Source organism: Anolis sagrei, chromosome 10 (assembly GCF_037176765.1).
Source record: "Anolis sagrei isolate rAnoSag1 chromosome 10, rAnoSag1.mat, whole genome shotgun sequence".
NCBI classification, from domain to species: Eukaryota; Metazoa; Chordata; class Lepidosauria; order Squamata; family Dactyloidae; genus Anolis; species Anolis sagrei.
In genome coordinates this window covers 20,582,851-20,602,121 of record NC_090030.1, presented here as the reverse complement: position 1 = coordinate 20,602,121, position 19,271 = coordinate 20,582,851, and the positions used below count along the sequence as shown (strand labels likewise).

Here is a 19,271-nt window from a genome sequence, read left to right as displayed (position 1 = left end):
CAACCAGGAATCCAAAAGCAATAGTAAAATAGTTTATTGGTAAAAGTACATATAAAAAGGGAAAAATCACCAAAAGAAGTAAAAAAAAGAAAAAATCCAAGAGGTAATAATAAAAAGTAGTCAATAAGTAAAAAACCCAACCCAACTGGTAAGGAGTAAAACACTTCAGAGGCAATAATCTATATAATCCAAAAGGTACATGAAAACAAGAGTCAACATGAGCATAGATCCAGAAAACAAGAATCAAAACATGAACATAAATCCAGAAAAATCCATAACCAAAACTCCCAAGATCTTAGATTAGAACCATGAACTGGAACAGGACTAGATATCCTCACAGCTTCGCAGTGTTGCCTGATCTGAATTCCCAAAGAGGCACTCTCTACTTTAAGCACTGCAAAACATGAAGTCATTTCTTTGACCTTGACTTTCCAGCTTGTAAAATTTTCTCTGTGTTTCCTTCTCATAACGTCTTCTTGATTTCCTGAGCTTGATGCTTTTCTCCCTAAGATTGAGCCTGACATCCCTGTCTAGCTCAGGTGTTCCCTTGGACGAGCTACCTTGGTCTGACAGGTCTTTATCAGGGGTTGCTAAGCTCCTTGTGGGCGAAAGGTCCGCTCCCTATCTGCTGGACTCCAAAACAATTCCACTTTCAAACACTGTCTCACAGACAGACTCTTGCTCTGAAATCCCCAATGGGTTAAACCGCTGAGCTGCTGAACTTGCTGACCAAAAAATTGGCAGTTCGGATCCGGGGATTCGGGTGAGCTCCCGCTGTTAGGCTCAGCTTTTGACAACCTAGCAGTTTGGAAACATGCAAATATGAGTAGATCAATAGGTACTGCTTCGGCAGTAAGGTAATGGCGCTCCATGCAGTCATGCTGGCCACATGACCTAGGAGGTGCCTACATACAACGCCAGCTCTTTGGCTTAGCATTTCTCAACATGGGGGTCGGGACCCCTGGGGGGTCACGAGGGGGTGTCAGAGGGGTTGCCAAAGACCACCAGAAAGCACAGTATTTTCTGTTGGTCATGGAAGTTCTGTGTGGGAAGTCTGGCTCACTTGTTTGCTTCCGTTAGGCCAAGCCAGGACAACTGACTTCTTTGCACCAAAGTAGTAGCTTTCCCCCTTTGCTGACCCATTCTCTTCATCCTTCAATGAAGCAGGACTAACTGGTCCACAGGGAGTACCCCGCAGCATCACACATGTGCACCCGTGTCTTTCAGGTGGCGTGACCCGCATGACGGTCTCCCTGGTGGTCATCATGTTCGAGCTGACGGGGGGCCTGGAGTACATTGTGCCCCTGATGGCTGCCGCCATGACCAGCAAGTGGGTAGCAGACGCTATCGGCCGGGAGGGCATCTACGACGCCCACATCCGCTTGAACGGTTACCCATTCTTGGAGGCCAAGGAGGAGTTCTCCCACAAGACACTGGCCATGGACGTCATGCGGCCCCGCCGTAGTGACCCACCCCTGACCGTCCTCACCCAGGATAGCATGGCTGTGGAAGATGCTGAAGCCCTGGTTGCAGAAACCACCTACAGCGGATACCCAGTGGTGGTCTCCCGGGAGTCTCAGCGCCTGGTGGGCTTTGTCCTCCGCAGGGACCTCATCATCTCCATCGGTGAGTATTGGAGAGAGAATGGAGCTGTCATCCCCTCCTCTGGATGTCACTTTAGGAAGGCGGTGGGCTGCCTTCTTTCACTCGAGGTTCATTCGATTTTCTATATGGCAGGGGGATGAATAAGATTGTGATGGGTTGTTTTGAGAGGTCTCATTGGTCCCAAGGAGACCCTTGTGAGCTTCCTTGTGGATAGAAAAAGTGGGGTGCAAATAAACAGTGGCGCAATGGGTTAAACTGCTGAGCTGCTGAACTTGCTGACAGAAAAGTCTGCAGTTTGAATCTGGGGAGCCATGTGACCTCCTGCTGTTAGGCTCAGCTTCTGCCAACCTAGCAGTTCGAAAACATGCAAATGTGAGTAGATCAATAGGAACCGCCTTGGTGGGAAGGTAACGGTGCTCCATGCAGTCATGGAGGTGTCTATGGACAACACTGGATCTTTGGCTTAGAAAAGGAGATGTGCACCGGCCCCCCCAGTCGGATACGACTAGACTTCATGTCAAGGGGAAACCTTTAGGTTTTATTGTTGAAGATTTTCACAGACGGAATCACTGGTGTGTTGTGTAGTTTCCGGACAGTATGGCTGTGTTCTACTAGCATTTTCTCCTGATGTTTCACCTGCATCTGTGCCTGGCATCAGAGGATCCTCTGAAGATGCCAGCCACAGATGCAGGTGAAACGTCAGGAGAAAATGTTGCTTCAACATGGCCATACAGCCTGAAAACCACACACTTTTAATAAGGGTTTTCAACCAATTCAACCAATTCAATATAGTTTCTGGGAGTTACAAAAATGAAGTTTCTGGATTATGACAAGTACTTTCAATGTCGGTACCGGCTATTAGGAATTGTGGGAGTTGAAGTCCAAAACACTTGGAGGGCCCAAGTTTGCCCATGCCTGGTTTAGATGCACCAAGGTCACCCCTTGGACATCTTCTCTCTCTCTCTCAAGGGCCATTATAGTCACTTCTTTCTCCATTTCCCCAGAAACTGCCCGGAAGAAGCAAGACGGGATTGTGAGCAGCTCCATCATTTACTTCACGGACCACTCCCCACCGCTGCCCCCCAGCTCCCCCTCCAGCCTCAAGCTCCGCAACATCCTGGACCTCAGTCCCTTCACTGTCACGGACCAGACGCCCATGGAGATCGTGGTGGACATCTTCCGGAAACTGGGCCTGCGCCAGGTCCTAGTCACGCACAATGGGTGAGGAGAAAAGGGCCCCTCTTTCTTGCCATGCTTGCCCTCCAATGGCCAGGGATTCACCTCTCTGCTTTCTCATTATGGAAGTCTTACTGGGAATCCCAGTTCCTTGCAGCTGTGGGAATGTGGCCTCCAGCTGGTGACAATGCTTCCTCCGTTCTCCAAATAGTGATATATATTGATATCTACCTTCTATGTATCTAATATACAGGCAGTCCCTGAGTTACAAACATGACTTACAAACACTTCTAGTTAGGAATACGGCTGAGACAACAGGAAGTGAGAGAAGTGATATGGCAACAAAAGAAGCTAATGGGATTTTGGCCTGCATCAATAGGAGTCTAGTGCCTAGATCCAGGGAAGTCATGCTACCCATACTCTATTCTGCCTTGGTCAGACCACATCTGGAATATTGTGTCCAATTCTGGGCACCGCAATTGAAGAGAGATATTGACAAGCTGGAATGTGTCCAGAGGAGGGCGACTAAAATGATCATGGGGCTGGAGAACAAGCCCTATGGGGAGTGCCTTAAAGAGCTGGGCATGTTTAGCCTGAAGAAGAGAAGACTGAGAGGAGACATGATGGTCATGTATAAATATGTGAGAGGAAGCCACAGGGAGGAGGGAGCAAGCTTGTTTTCTGCTTCCCTGGAGACTAGGACAATGGCTTCAAACTACAAGAAAGGAGATTCCTGACTGTGAGAGCCATTCAGCAGTGGAACTCTCTGCCCCAGAGTGTGGTGGAGGCTCCTTCTTTAGAAGCTTTTAAACAGAGGCTGGATGGTCATCTGTCAGGGGTGATTTGAATGCAATTTTCCTGCTTCTTGGCAGGGGGTTGGACTGGATGGCCCATGAGGTCTCTTCCAACTCTATGGTTCTATGAAGTCCCTCTCTTAGAAAGGAAATTCACTCTTTTTTTAATGTCAGGAGCAACTTGAGAAACTGCAAGTCACTTCTGGTGTGAGAGAATTGGCCGTCTGCAAGGACATTGCCCAGGGGATGCCCGGATGTTTTACCATCCTGTGGGAGGCTTCTGGCATGTCTCCACATGAGAAGCTGGAGCTGATAAGATGGGAGCTCACCCCACTCTCCGGATTCGAACTGCCGATCTTTCAGTCAGCAGTCCTGCCGGCACAAGGGTTAACCTGTTGTGCCACCAGCTGGAAGAGTTATTATCAGGTGGAAAGCTGTATCTCCAAATATATGTATGTATGTACACACACACACACACACACATACATATATGGCTGGAGTTACACTAAAAAATGTCCCTGTTCCGACTGACATACAAATTCAGCTTAAAAACAAACCTACAAGGCCTCTCTTGTTCATAACCTGGGGACTGCCTGTGTATAGATATGTCGGTGGCCCAACAGTTACCAATTCGGAGTGGCATCCTCTACAATCCGCTCTTTGGAGAGCAATAGCAAAGCATTAGCAGCATTCTGCTCTGGATAAAAGGACACCAAGAAACAAACGAAGCAATTCGGCAATAATGAAGAATACATTGTATTTACAAATGATACATAACAACATAATGTTTCCAAATACGGCAGCTGGATACAGAATTAGAGCTAAACTGGATTAGGATGTCTGGCGGCGACTAGCTTCTTCTGGCACTTCTTTTGATGTTTTTTGAAGAGTTTAGTTATGTTGTCGAAGGCTTTCATAGCCGGAATCACTGGGTTGCTATGAGTTTTCCGGGCTGTATTGCTTTGTTCCAGAAGCACTCTCTCCTGACATTTCACCCACATGTATGGCAGGCATCCTCAGAGATTGTGAGGTCTGTTGGAAACTAGGAAAATTGTGGAATAATATAGAATATATCTTTGGAATAATGCCCAGGGTGGGAGAAATAACTCTTGTCTGTTTGAGGCAAGTGCGAATGTTCCAGTTGGCCAGCTTTTTTCCCCTTCTCTTTATGTTTTGTGTATATTGTTTATATGTTTAATATTTTAATGCTATGTTGTTTATTTTATTGCAATTTGTATCTTATTTTATTGCATTTTGTTGTTTGGGCTTGTCCTCATGTAAGCCGTCCCGAGTCCATTGGGGGAGATGATAGCGGGGTATAAATAAAGTTTATTATTATTATTATTCTTGATTAGCATTGAATAGCCTGACAGCTTCAAAGCCTGGCTGCTTCCTGCCACCCTGGAAATTCCACAGATATATAAACCCCACTTGCCTAGTTTCTAACAGATCCCTCAACCTCTGAGGATGTCTACCACAGATGTGGGCGAAATGTCAGAAGAGAATGCTTCCAGAACATGGCCATACAGCCTGGAAAATTTACAGACTATATGGCCATGTTTTAGTTTAGTTATGATCCTTTCCTGCTACACATTCATAACTTCATGACTCTATAGAATGAATCCACTTAAAATCCGGTTTCTGCCTCCTGCAGAATTAAGGGGTGTGTAGTTTAGGGAGAAGCCTTTAACAGCCTCACTAAACTACAAACTCCAGAATTCTGCTGGAAGCAGAAACCAGATTTTAAAGTGGATTCATACTCTAGTGCAGGGGTCCCCAAACTACGGCCCGTGGGCCACTTCCGGCCTCCAAGGGCACTTATCCGGCCCACGGAGGAGGAGCACCCCCCCCCCACAGTACCCCTCTCTTGGCTGGCTCACGCTATCCGTCAGGCCCGATGGGCAGCGTGAGCCAGCCAAGGGCAGCTGCTCCACGTGGTCGACTCGCACGTAAAGCACCTTGCGAGGTGCTTTACTCGCAAGTAGGCCGTGCGGGGCTGCTCCTCCCTTGGCAGGCTCACGCTGCCCATCAGGCCCGATGGGCAGCGTGAGCCAGCCAAGGGAGGCTGCCCCAGCGCTCCATGCAGTCATGCCGGCCACATGACCTTGGAGATGTCTACGGACAACACCGGCTCTTCGACTTAGAAATGCAGATGAGCACCACACCCCAGAGTCAGACACGACTGGACTTCATGTCAGAGGAAAACCTTTAACTAGGAAAATTGTGGAAGATCCAGGGTGGGAGAAAGAACTCTTGTCTGTTGGAGGTAGGTATGAATGTTTCAATTGGCCACCTTGATTACCATTTCATAGCCTGACAGTTTTTAGGGAGAATCCTTTGTTGAGAGGTGATTAGCTGGCCCTGATTGTTTCTTGTCTGGAGTTCCCCTGTGTTTGAGTGTTGTTCTTTATTTACAGTTATAATTTTAGAGTTTTTTAAATACTGGTAGCCAGATTTTGTTCAGACTAGAAATAGGAAGATTTCCCATTCTCTGCTCCTGGAATTACTGCCTAAAGAGGGCTAGAATGAACCCCCTCTAAGGGCCCTTCCACACAGCAAAATAAGATATGTGCAAACAGTAGCTTGAAGTGGACTAGATTTGGGGGGGAATGGGACAGGGGTCCCCTTCCCACATTAACCCTTTTTCTCCCCTCTTTCTAGGAAGCTTCTGGGGATCATTACCAAAAAGGACGTCTTGAAGCACATTGCACAAATGGCCAACCAGGACCCAGACTCCATCCTCTTCAACTGAGCGGGGCAACAAAACACTGTCCCCTCAAGGCTTGGACTCCAGAGACTCAGAATCCGGAGCGGCCTTTACAGCGTTTTCCCATCTGGAGCGAACGATAATCATGTTTTTGTTTTTCTACAAGATAACGGATTGCACTATATAATCTGTGGGAAATTAATCTTCTCTTTAGAAGGAAAAAAATAAGACTTTTATTATATCATTCTTTGGAAGTTGGATTGGGAAAAGTAGTCCACGAAGGAGTAAAAGAAGTGGTATAAGTTGAATAATTTATTCATGTTGCTTTGCTGCCAAACGAAATCTTGAAGGAAGGGAAAAGGGGGCAGTCGTCCCTCCCGGAAACTCTGCAGAAATCCCGGCAGGGCTTTCCGACTGCATTCCTTTCTGCTGAAGCCACTCCTCTCGCAAGAGGCAAACTGCTCACTGGGATGACCTTTGGGTTGTCGTTTTTTTTAAAAAAAGACCACTGTTTAAACGCTCTACAAGTGCATTTATGATCATGTTTTGTGAATGAGAGGATTCCTTTCCAAGACCATTTTGACCTCAGCTCCCAACCAGAATGACTTCTCTATGCCAGTGGCTAGCAGATCCTTGGCAGCTTAATCCTCCTTAGGTTTACCTAGATCAGCATTTCTCAACTTGAGGGTCGTGAGGGGGTTTCAGAGGGGTCAAACATATTTCTGATGGTCTTAGGAACCCCTTTGGCACAGAAGGCTGAAGATCTCTCTGTCTATTGTCGAAGGCTTTCATGCCCAGAATCATAGGGTTGTTGTAGGTTTTTTTTTTGGACTATATGGCCATGTTCTATAGGCATTCTCTCCTGACGTTTTGCCTGCATCCATGGCAAGCATACTCAGAAGTGGTGAGGTCTGTTGGAACTAGGAAAAAGGGTTTATATATCTGTGGAATGACAAAGGACTCTTGTCTGCTGGAGTTAGGTGTGAATGTTTCAACTGACCACCTTGATGGCCTGGCAGTGCCTGGAGCAATCTTTTGTTGAGAGGTGATTAGATGTCCCAGATTGTTTTCCCTCTGTTATAATTTTAGAGTTTTTTAAATACTGGTAGCCAGATTTTGTTCATCTTCATGGTTTCCTCCTTTCTGTTAAAATTGTCCACATGCTTATGGATTTCAATGGCTTCTCTGTGTAGTCTGACATGGTGGTTGTGAGAGTGGTCCAGCATTTCTGTGTTCTCAAATAATACGCTGTGTCCAAACTCGTTCATCAGGTGCTCTGCTATGGCTGACTTCTCTGGTTGAAGTAGTCTGCAGTGCCTTTCATGTTCCTTGAGTCGTGTTTGGGCAATGCTACTGCATTTGGTGGTCCCTATGTAGACTTGTTCACAGCTGCATGGTATACAGTAGACGTCAGGAGAGAATGCCTCTAGAACATGGCCATATAGCCTGAAAAACCCTACAACTTCTGTCTGTCCTTCCTTTTTGGAAACATATAGCAAATCCACTCACCAAAAGCCCTCCTCTAATGTGATTGGCTGGCCTCTCTGCCAAGGGGAGGGCTGTTTTTGGGTTGAGAGCAGGCGTGCTCGGTGCATGGCAACATGGTACGCATGCGCAGTCAAGGGAGAGCATGCAAGGCTGGATGGATACTCGTGCCAGCAAGTTCTTTCAAAGCATGAGGATTCTGTGTAGGAAGTTTGGCCCAATTCTATCATTAGTGGGGTTCAAAATGCTCTTTGATTGTAGGTGAACTATAAATCCCAGCAACTGCAACTCTCAAATATCAAGGTTTATTTCCCCCAAACACCACCAGTGTTCACATTTGGGTATATTGAGTATTTATGCTAAGTTTGATCCAGGTCTATCATTGTCTGAATCCACAGTGCTCTCTGGATTCAGGTGAACTACAACTCCAAAATTTAAGGTCAAGGCCCACCCAATGCTTCCAGTACTTTCTGTTGGTCATGGGAGTTCTGTGTGCCAAGAATGTTTCAATTCCATCGTTGGTGGAGTTCAGAATGCTCTTTGATTGTAGGTGAACTATAAATCCCAGCAACTACAACTTCCAAATATCAAGGTCTATTTTCCCCAAACTCGATCACTGTTCACATTTGGGCATATTCAGCATTCATGACAAGTTTGGTCCAGATCCATCATTGTGTGAGTCCATAATGCTCTCTGGATATAGGTGAACTACAACTCCAAAACTCAAGATCAATGCCCACCCAATGCTTCCAGTATTTTCTGTTGGTCATGGTAGTTCATAGGTGGAATTCAGAATGCTCTTTGATTGTAGATGAACTATAAATCCCAGCAACTACAACTACCAAATGTCAAGGTCTATTTTCCCCAAACCCTATCAGTGTTCACATTTGGGCATATTGAGTATTCATGGCAAGTTTGGTCCAGGTTTATCATTGTTTGAGTCTATAGTGCTCTCTGGATATAGGTGAACTACAACTCCAGAATTCACGGTCAATGTCCACCCAACGCTTCCAGCATTTTTTGTTGGTCATGGGAGTTCTGTGTGCCAAGAATGTTTCAATTCCATCATTGGTGGAGTTCAGAATGCTCTTTGATTGTAGGTGAACTATAAATCCCAGCAACTACAACTCCCAAATGACAAAATCAACCCGAACAGTATTCAAATTTGTGTGTATTGGGTATTTGTGCCAAATTTGATCCAGTGAATGAATCAGATATTTACATTACGACCCATAACAGTAGCATCCCTCCAGCACAAAACATATTCTAGATCTCTATAAAATGATCATCTTCTATCTGCTTGAAAACTAGTGGGCGGACTGCTCCAGTTCATACCCAGCTCTAAGTGTTTTTTCCTCTTTCAGTTTCCATTTCTTTGCCTCCAAACAGTTTTGATACCACTGTAACTACTACAGGTCAAGGCTATGGAGTGTTGGGTGCTGAAATTTTATAAGCTCCTTAACCTTTTAAGTAATTCCCAGGATTCCACAGCATTGAGTCAAGGCAGTAAAAGTGGGATCCAACTGCATTTGTTCCACAACATATACTTGCAGCTTCAACGATAGGGTGAAAAAAGTACATTCTGCAGTCACCTCCCAAGAAAGGATTTCCCCCGGCAGTAAGAAGCCAGATCTTGAAACTGCTAGGCCATTAAATGTTAATCAAGGTGGCCAATTGAAACATTGAGAGCTATCTCAGAAAGACAATTCTTCCACCCTGGATGTTCCACAGATATAGAAACCCCATTTTCCTAGTTTCCAACAAACCTCACAACCTTTGAGTATGCCTGCCATCGATATGGCTGAAATGTCAGGAGAGAATGCTTCTGGAACATAGGCCATAGAGCCTGGAAAACTCACAACAACCAATTGATTCCAACCATGAAAGCTCCACAGATATAGAAACCCTATTTTCCTAGTTTCCAACAAACCTCACAATGTTTGAGTACGCCTGCCATTGATGTGGCTGAAACGTCAGGAGAGAATGCTTCTGGAACATAGCCATAGAGCCTGGAAAACTCACAACAACCAATTGATTCCAGCCATGAAAGCTCCAGATATCGCAACCCCATTTACCTAGGTTCCAACAAACCTCACAACCTTTGAGTACGCCTGCCACTGATGTGGTTGAAACGTCAGGAGAGAATGCTTCTGGAACATGGCCACAGATATTTACATTATTTTTTCCAGGCCATAGAGCCTGGAAAACTTACAACAACCCTTTGACTCCAGCCATGAAAGCCTTCAACAGCGCTTTCTGCAGTTTTTAAGTGGTCAAAACAGTTTTGTAGCAACGGAATAGCCACTTCTGAGAAAATCACTCCAGTTTGAAGATGTCTCTCACCATTAATCCCTTTGCAAAAAGCCCCCAGCTGCTGTGGCTGCCTCGTTTTCCCTGACTGCAAATATTTACATATTTCTTTCCTCCCCTTTGGACCCTTTTTGGACCCTCCAAAACCCCAAAGTAGAAGAAGAGAGCCATCTCTTGCACTTCCATGTCCTGGAGCTTTGTTTCACCTGAGACGATGTGCAAACCTGAAAGTCCAGTTAGAGCTACATACAACCGAAGTGGGAAGGGCAGAAAAAAAGGCTGAGATCCCCTTTCCTCGTCTCTGGTGCCTTCAGGCTATGCAAACAGGTGCCACACTGACCTACATTTCTGGCCAAGGCAACCTTTCTTGTTTTAACAATGCACCTGAACACAACACAGCCATACCGAAGGGAGGCTGTTTTGCAAGAAGTAGTTTTTTGTTTCCCCGAAGGTTAGCAGTAAAAGCTTGTCGAAATCATCAGAATTCCTGGCTTAGCAGAAGAGGTGCATGTCTCCGGCAGATTGTAAACATGCAACAGGGAGGGCAGGTGTCATGATCTGTGTCCAAAAGTTTGACGGCTGAGTTGTGGTTTTCGATTGCACCACTTGACCTCACGTTACCGGCTTTTGCGTCCATTTGTATTAATCGGTTTTGGTGAGGGATAGCTTCCTTCTCATTGGAAAATGATGGGCGGAAACTAGCTGAGCATCACACAGAAGGGAATCCACTACAAGTTCCATCACACTGACAAAATGGTGAGGTGGTCCCTTCTTCCCCACTGGATTTATAGTCCTCAAGAATCTCAATTCTGGAAGGAACCCCAGTCGCGACTGCTAACCAAAGCTTGAGTGTCTCCTGCAGCTTCCAAGCAGGTCCATCCAGCCCAATGGCAACATCAAGAGGCAAACGTGGTGTCAGCGTCCAAAGGGTCCCCCAAGGGGGAAAACACCCCGCTGGTGTCATCCGTCCAACTGGAAGGCCCCAAAATAGCTGCCTGCTTCATCGCTATCGTTGATGTCCAGTGTGGAGACGGAGACGAAGAGCCTGTCCCCAGCCCGGAGGTCGAAAAGACCGCCCTGGTAGAGGGCGTGGAGGCCGTAAGTGGCGTCCTTGGCCCAGCACTTGGTGCCCACCCCTTTCAGAAGCAGCGCATTCTGCCCAGAGCCGTCTTGCATGTGGACGCACTGCACCAGCTGGCGGCCCAAGGCCTGGGCTCCGGAGCCCTCCGTCGGATAGCGGAAGTAGACCTGCGCATAGACGTAGTACTTGCCCGGCTGGCGGATGAACAGCTGGCCACCCCGGTAGCTGATGTTCTGGAGGTGGGCGTGCATGGTCTGGTCGGCCCAGTGGCCAATGGGGTGCCGACACGACTGGGGCAACTCCCCAAACTTCGCCAGAGCCTCTGTAAGGAAGGGGAGGGGGAAGAGAGAGAAAGAGAAAGGGATTCGGTCAGGAGAGAATGCTTCTGGAACATAACCATAGATATCTACATTATGTTTTCCAGGCCATAGAGCCTGGAAAACTTACAACAACCCTGTGATTCCAGCCATGAAAGCCTCATGGCTGGAATCTCAACCTTCTTAATGCAGCGACCCCTTAAGACAGTTAATCATGTTGTGGTGACCTCGCAGCCATAACATTATTTTCGTTGCTACTTCATAACTGTAATTTTGCTACTGTTATGAATTGTAATATAAATATCTGATATGCAGGGTGTATTTTCATTCACTGGACAAAATTCGGCACAAATATTTGATATGCCCAAATTTGAATACCAGTAGGGATGGGGGAGGAGCTTGATTTATCATTTGGGAGTTGTGGTTGCTGGGATTTATAATTCACCTACAACCAAAAAGCATTCTGAACTCCACCAATGATGCAATTGAACCAAACTTAGCACACAGAACTCCCATGATCGACAGAAAATATTGGAAGGGTTTGGTGGGCATTGATCTTGAGTTTTGGAGTTGTAGTTCACCGACATCCAGAGAGCACTGTAGACTCAAACAGTGATGGACCTGGACCAAACTTGGCACAAATATTCCATATGCCCAACTAGGAACACAGATGGAGTTTGGGGAGAATAGACCTTGACATTTGGGAGTTGTAGTTGCTGGGATTTATAGTTCTCCTACAACCAAAAAGCATTCTGAACTCCACCAACGATGGAATTGAACCAAACTTGGCACACAGAACTCCCATGACCAACAGAAAATACTGGAAAGGTTTGGTAGTCATTGATCTTGAGTTTTGGAGTTGTAGTTCACCTATATCCAGAGAGCACAACGATGTGGACTCAAACAGTGATGGATCTAATATGCCCAAGTGTGAACACTGGTGGAGTTTGGGGGAAAATAGACCTTCAATTTTGGGAGTTGCAGTTGCTGGGATTTATAGTTCACCTACAATCAAAGAGCATTCTAAGCCCCACCAACGATAGAATTGGGCCAAACTTCCCATACAGAACTCCCATGTCTTGAATGCACTCGCTGGTGCAAGCTTCCCTCCAGCCTCACACGTTGTCCCTCACCTACACATGTGCGCCAATCTGCCATGCGCTGAGTATGCTTGCTCCCCCACACTTAGAGTCTCAGGAACAGCCCTCCCCTTGGCTGAGCCAATCACATGAGGACTTTTGGTGAAAGGATTTACTGTGTGTTTCCAAAAAGGAAGAGAAGGGCAGACAGAGAGATCTTCAACCTTCTCTGCCAAAGGGGTTCCTAAGACCATCAGAAATATATGTTTGTTGGTGATCTTTGGCGACCCCTCTGAAACCCCCTCGTGACTGCCCCCTAGGGATCCCTCTAGACCCCCAGTTTGAGAAACACTGGAGTCAAGTTTGATGTATAGAAAATATCAGAGCATCTCCATGTGATGGCTCAAGAATGCAGTGAGAGGCCTGCTATGAGAAAAAGAGTGATAAATTTGGCATGGCTTGTGGTGAAGGGACACCAACAAGAACCCCTAGGAGGAGTGGCTGAAGGGCCGTGGATGTTCAGCCTGGGGAAAAGGAGTCCAAGGGAAGGGGATGCCAGTGAGGAGGAAGGGGCAAGGTTGGCTTCTGCAGCTTTGGTCGCTAAGCCACAACCAAGTCATGGATTCAAACCCCCTGAAAGCCCTCCAATTGTGGAATATACTGTTGGAAGTCTGCTGGAGTCTCCTTCCTTCTCTGCAGGTTTTTACACAAAGGCTGGCTGGCTAGCCCTCTGTTGGGAGGGATTTGATTGACTCTCCCTGTCTGGCCAAAAGGGATTGGACTGGATGGCCTTTGACGATCTCTTCCAACTCCCTGATTGTATGAGATCTAGAAGCAGGACTGGGAAGCAGCAAGATCTTGATGCTCTTGGACTGCCATTACCCAGCAGGAGCCCCCGGTGAGGCAATGGGTTAAACCCTTGTGCCAGCAGGACTGCTGACAGATAGGTCAGCGGTTTGAATATGGGGAGAGAGCGTTGTTAGTTTCATAGAATCCTAGAGTTGGAAGAGACCTCATGGGCCATCCAGTCCAACCCCATTCTGCCAAGAAGCAGGAAAATTGCATTCAGAGCACCCCTGACAGATGGCCATCAAGCCTCTGTTTAAAAGCTTCCAAAGAAGGAGCCCCCACCACACTCCGGAGCAGAGAGTTCCACTGCTGAATGGCTCTCACAGTCAGGAAGTTCTTCCTCATGTTCAGGTGGAATCTCCTTTCTTGTAGTTTGAAGCCATTGTTCTGTGTCCTAGTCTCTAGAGACTATGTCTTCCTCTCACGTATTTACACATGGCTATCATATCTCCTCTCAGCCTTCTCTTCTTCAGGCTAAACATGCCCAGCTCCTTAAGCAGCTCCTCATAGTGCTTGTTCTCCAGACCCTTGATCATTTGAGTCGCCCTCCTCTGGACACATTCCAGCTTGTCAATATCTCTCTTCAATTGTGGTGCCCAAAATTGGACACAATATTCCAGATGTAGTCTAACCAAGGCAGAATCGAGAGGTAGCATGACTTCCCTAGATCTAGACACTAGGCTCCTCTTGATGCAAAATCTCATTGGCTTTTTTTGCCGCCGCATCACATTGTTGTCCACAAAGACTCCATGTTTAACTTGCTGTCCACAAAGACTCCAAGATCTTTTTCACACGTACTGCTCTTGAGCCAGGCGAGAGTTCTCCATGCGGGCACATGAGAGAAGCTTCCCACAAGGATGGTAAAACATCAAACATCCAGGCGTCCCCTGGGCAACGTCTTTGCAGGTGGCCAATTCTCTCACACCAGAAGCAACTTGCAGTTTCTCAAGTCGCTTCTGACATGAAAAAAAAAATTACCCAGCAGACTTTTAGCCAGTAAGATTCCTATCCCATTATAGGGGGCATTGGTAATGGACCCTGGAAAAATATTTCCACTTATCCAAAGGCCTCCTTTCTAAGACAGGGACAGACACTCTGAATAGATCTCTTGGGCTTCCCGCTCCCATCAGCTCCTCTCCTGCTCCCAAGGAGGCCTTACAGAGACCTCCTCCTTCTCGCCTACCTGGCTGGACGGGGCTCAGCCGTCGGAGCGTGAGGTGTGCTGAAGGCCTCCTTCCCGATGGTTGGCTGGTCAGTGGCTGCTCGGAAGAGAACTTCTCCATGGTGCCTGCAACCAGAAGGGAAGGTCAGCATTGCGCCAAGCCTTTGGGGAAGGCCAGTCTTTGAGGAAGGCTGCCAACCTGCTGCTTTTTATTTATGTATGTATTTATTTACTGCATTTATATACCGCTTTTCTCCTCCTGAGGCAACTCAAAGCAGTTTCCAACATTATAAAGGCAAAAATCAATGCTGTACATATATGTGAAAACCAAAACATAATAGCTATTATTTATTTACGACATTTATATGCCGTCCTTCTCACCCCGAAGGGGACTCAGAGCGGCTTACAAGATATATTTTCATACAATATATTATATTATTAGCATAGTACAATATCAGTTTTATATATTATTATATTGCACTATACCATTATATTGTAATATTATTAGTAATATTACATGTAATGTAAATATATAATTATAATTATAATATTGTATTATTATTACTAGTATTATATATATTATATTATATAGCTAGATTATAGCATATAACAATAAATTAAAAACCTAACCAAACTGAAAAATATAAGCATAACATAACATAAAATAGACATAAAAGCATAAAAATTAAACATCGATAATACAATAACACTGATATCAAAACCCACCCGTAAACAACACAATTTAAAAACAGTTATTAAAATCACACCATCCAAAATCAAATCCATAGTCGTTCCATTGCTTTGTTCATTATTCCTTATTCTCTTATTGTGCTAAGAACTTTGCTGTCTGAAAGCTTGGTCACATGACCACGTTTTTACTTTCTTCCTGAATGACAGGAGCTGCTCTAATTTAAAATCACACAATCCAATATCGTAGTCCATGGCCATTCCAATTTGTCATTGCACTACTCCACCTTTTCGCACTGATAAGTTACTCACTGTATGTTTGGTTGCACATCCACGTCCTTAGCCTTTCCTAAAGGAAAGAGGGAGCTGATCTAATTTCATCCCACTCCCTCCTGACCTTATGGAGGGAGTTCCATAGCCAAGGGGCCACCACTGAGAAGGCCCTGTCTCTCATCCCCACCAGTCACCTTGCGAGGGAGGTGGATTCAAGAGCTGGGCCTCCCCAGAAGATCTTAATCTCCAAGGTGGATCATAGATGGAGATACGTTTGGACAGGTAAGCTGGGCTGGAACTGTTTAGGGCTCTATAGGCTAAAGCCAGCACTTTGAATTGTGCTCAGGAGCAGACTGGCAGTGAGTAGAGCTGGCATAAGAGGGGAGTTGCATGCTCACTGTATGCTGCCCCAGTTAGAAATCTGACTGCTGCCTGTTGGACCACGTGAAGCTTCCGAACAGTCTTCAAAGGCAACCCCACAAACAGCAGACTGCAGTAGTCTATCCTTGATGTAATAAGAATGTGGACCACTGTGGCCAAGTCTGACTTCCCAAGATATGGGCACAACTGGTGCTCAATGTGCAAAAGCTTCCCTTTGGGACCACAGTCTCTTCTGCTCAGAAGGGACCTTGCTACCCACTCTGTAGTACTTTGGAGAAACTTCCCTGCATCATCTATGATCTGCCCTGTGAATATGCCTTATGCCTTTATCTATTCAACCCAAGACTGTGGGATGCTCTCTTGCTCTCCCATTCCTGCCCCAGACTCACCTGCCTGAGCACTCTTCTGGATAACGTCCTCCGTCACCTGAAACAGGAGTTTGGGGGGGGGGAGCAATGAATAGAGTGTGAGGACCTTAATATATCTCGTATTGTACCCTTTTCCCTGCCCCCCCCCCCAAGGGTCCCGGTTACAATCGGAAACGGGGGTGCTATGCAGATTTAAGAAGTGCTTTTGTCCAAAGGCGAACCTGCCTCTGCTGCAACCAGGAAGAATATGGAGGGCAGAAAAAGGGACCTGAGAAAAGGAAGATGAAGTCCGCTTGCATTTGGGGCAAACCAGGTTCTTGCTTGGAAAGCTTCAGTCCCAGATTTGTGGTACAGAGCATAATGATTTGGGTCATCTTTGTGCTGGTGCCTCCTCTCTATGGCCGATCCCATGATATACATAAAGGCCCTTTTCTCCTCTCTTAGTGGACCATGTGTTGACTTCTTATCCCTGGTCATTGGCTTCTCCCATGACAAAAGGTAAAGGGCAAAAGAGGTCCCTGAGTGGGGGTCCGCCCCTCTCCCATAAAGCCCTGCCTCTTGCGCCTGGGCAGCAGGGGAAGGGAGTGCCCAAGGCTCACCCCAGTGACGTAATTCCGGATGCTGCTGGCCATCTTGAGGCAGGACTGGTTGCCCACCAGCTCCTCCCAGTTGGAGAGATCCTGCAGTCGGTTGAGCAGCACAAGGCACCGCAGCTCCTCCGAAGTGCCCTGGGCCTCAGCCTTGAGCTGCGGAAGGAAACAGAGAAGGGAGAATAAAAAATCTATATAAATAAAAATGTAATGTTCGTTTGTGGGATTAACAGAACTCAAAAACCACTGGACAAATTGACACCAAATTTGGACACAAACCTCAGAAGTCTTCATTTCCCAAAAATAGATTCCAAGGCGAGGGGATGAACACAGAATTTTATTTTGCAAAACAAACTGTGGGCAACATGAGAAGGAAGTGCCACCGGTTGGCTTTTATGAAATTTCCAAGGACATTTTACACCTCTCAAAATTCCTTTCCATTCCCCTTTCATCCTCCCATGCTACCTTTGATTAGAATCATAGAATTGGAAGAGACCTCATGGGCCATCCAGTCCAAAAAGCAGGAATATTGCATTCAAAGCACCCCTGACAGATGGCCACCCAACCTCTGTTTAAAAGCTTCCAAAGAGGGAGCCTCCACCACACTCTGGGGCAGAGAGTTCCACTGCTGAATGGCTCTCACAGTCAGGAAGTTCTTCCTCATGTTCAGATGGAATCTCCTCTCTTGTAGTTTGAAGCCTTTGTTCCACGTCCTAGTCTCCAAGTAAGCAGAAAACAAGCTTGCTCCCTCCTCCCTGTGACTTCCTCTCACGTATTTATATGTATTTTTCAGGCTAAACATGCCCAGCTCCTTAAGCCGCTCCTCATAGGGTTTGTTCTCCAGACCCTTGATCATTTTAATCGCCCTCCTCTGGATTAGATGCTTATCAAAACAGTTCAGGAAAGCACAACTTCCCAATTAAAGTCATTCAATATATTAATATATCATCTGGGCTTTTTTCCTTCCTTTGAGGCATCTATTTTGGTCCAATCCATCTGACACTATTTTGTTTGAACTGTCTACATCTAAGACCTGCTTTTTTGGGTTTACTGTCTTGTGACTTCCTTGACTTGACATTCCAAACCTTCAACTGATGTCTCCTTTTGCATATCTAAGGAAGTGATGGGCTGTTTATGGTTGGGCTCTGTTGCTCTTCTTTCAACTGCTGCTTGTTCTGTGTCTCTCTCGTGGCTTAACTCTAAAGGCGAAGGCTGATTTCCTTTGAACCCTAAAGACCAGAGTTTCTCAACCTCCCTAATGCCGCAACCCCTTAATACAGTTCCTCATGTTGTGGTGACCCCCAACCATAACATTTCTTTCATTGCTACTTCATAACTGTAATTTTGCTACTGTTGTGAATCATAATGTAAATATCTAATATGCAAGATGTATTTTCATTCACTGGACCAAATTTGGCACACATACCCAATATGCCCAAATTTGAATACTGGTGGGGTTGGGGGTGATTTTGTAATTTGGGAGTTGTAGTTGCTGGGATTTAAAGTTCACCTACAATCAAAGAGCATTCTGAACGCCACCAACGATGGAATAGAACCAAACTTGGCACATGTATAGTTGGAGGTGACCACTCCCCCAATAATAGATAGTTTATAATCAGGGAATTCATAGTTTTGCTAAGGACCCCAGGCTGAAATGACACCTGGAACTCCCATGACCAACAGAAAATACTGGAAGGGTCTGGTGGGCATCAATCTTGAGTTTTGGAGTTGTAAGGTAAAGGTAAAAACTGTCCCCTGACATTAAATCCAATAATAATAATAATAATAATAACAACAACTTTATATACCACTCCATCTCCCCTCAGAGCGGTTCCCAGGTAACATCACAAAACATACAAAGTAAAAAAAACCCAACATAACCATAAGATTAACAAAACTAAATATAAGCATAAAAATTGTCGCCATAAAGTTATGTCCAAATCTCGGGGTTGGTGTTCATCTCCATTTCTAAGCCAAAGAGCCAGCATTGTCCATAGACACCTCCAAGGTCAAGTGGCCGAGATGACTGCATGGAGCGCTGTTATGGAGTTGTAGTTCACCTACATCCACTGTGGGCCCAAACAATGATACATGCACTATGGACCCAAACAATGATAAATTTGAACCAAACTTGGCACAAATACTCAATATGCCCAAATATGAGCACTGGTGGAGTTCAGGGAAAATAGACCTTGAAATTTTGAGTTGTAGTTGCTGGGATTTATAGTTCACCTACAATCAAAGAGCATTCTGAACCCCACCAATGATAGAATTGGGCAAACTTTCCACACAAAATCCCTTGCCTTGAAGAGCCTCACTAGTGCAAGCCTCCCTCCAGCCTCGCACACTCTCCCTCGCTCACACATGTGCACCACACTACCATGTGCTAAACATGCCAGCTCTCTCC

General features: G+C 45.9%; 2 protein-coding genes across 3 annotated transcripts in view; one reads left to right on the top strand and one right to left on the bottom strand.

Annotated features, from left to right (window-relative positions):
* Positions 1–6,597, top strand: part of CLCN5 (chloride voltage-gated channel 5) — a 46,305-nt gene extending 39,708 nt beyond the window's left edge. For both annotated transcript variants that reach the window (XM_067471596.1, XM_067471597.1), the window contains 3 exons: positions 1,228–1,626; positions 2,610–2,826; positions 6,237–6,597. In XM_067471596.1, the coding sequence (XP_067327697.1) occupies positions 1,228–1,626; positions 2,610–2,826; positions 6,237–6,327 (707 nt within the window). In that variant the 3' untranslated portion in view covers positions 6,328–6,597. The remainder of the gene's footprint in view (positions 1–1,227; positions 1,627–2,609; positions 2,827–6,236) is intronic.
* LOC132762908 (tumor necrosis factor ligand superfamily member 10-like) overlaps positions 4,308–19,271 on the bottom strand; it is a 30,303-nt gene continuing 15,339 nt past the window's right edge. The window contains exons 2-5 of the mRNA XM_060756148.2: positions 16,874–17,020; positions 16,296–16,332; positions 14,587–14,691; positions 4,308–11,480 (exon numbers count right to left, since the gene is read on the bottom strand). Coding sequence (XP_060612131.2) covers positions 11,038–11,480; positions 14,587–14,691; positions 16,296–16,332; positions 16,874–17,020 — 732 coding nt within the window. The 3' untranslated portion in view covers positions 4,308–11,037. The remainder of the gene's footprint in view (positions 11,481–14,586; positions 14,692–16,295; positions 16,333–16,873; positions 17,021–19,271) is intronic.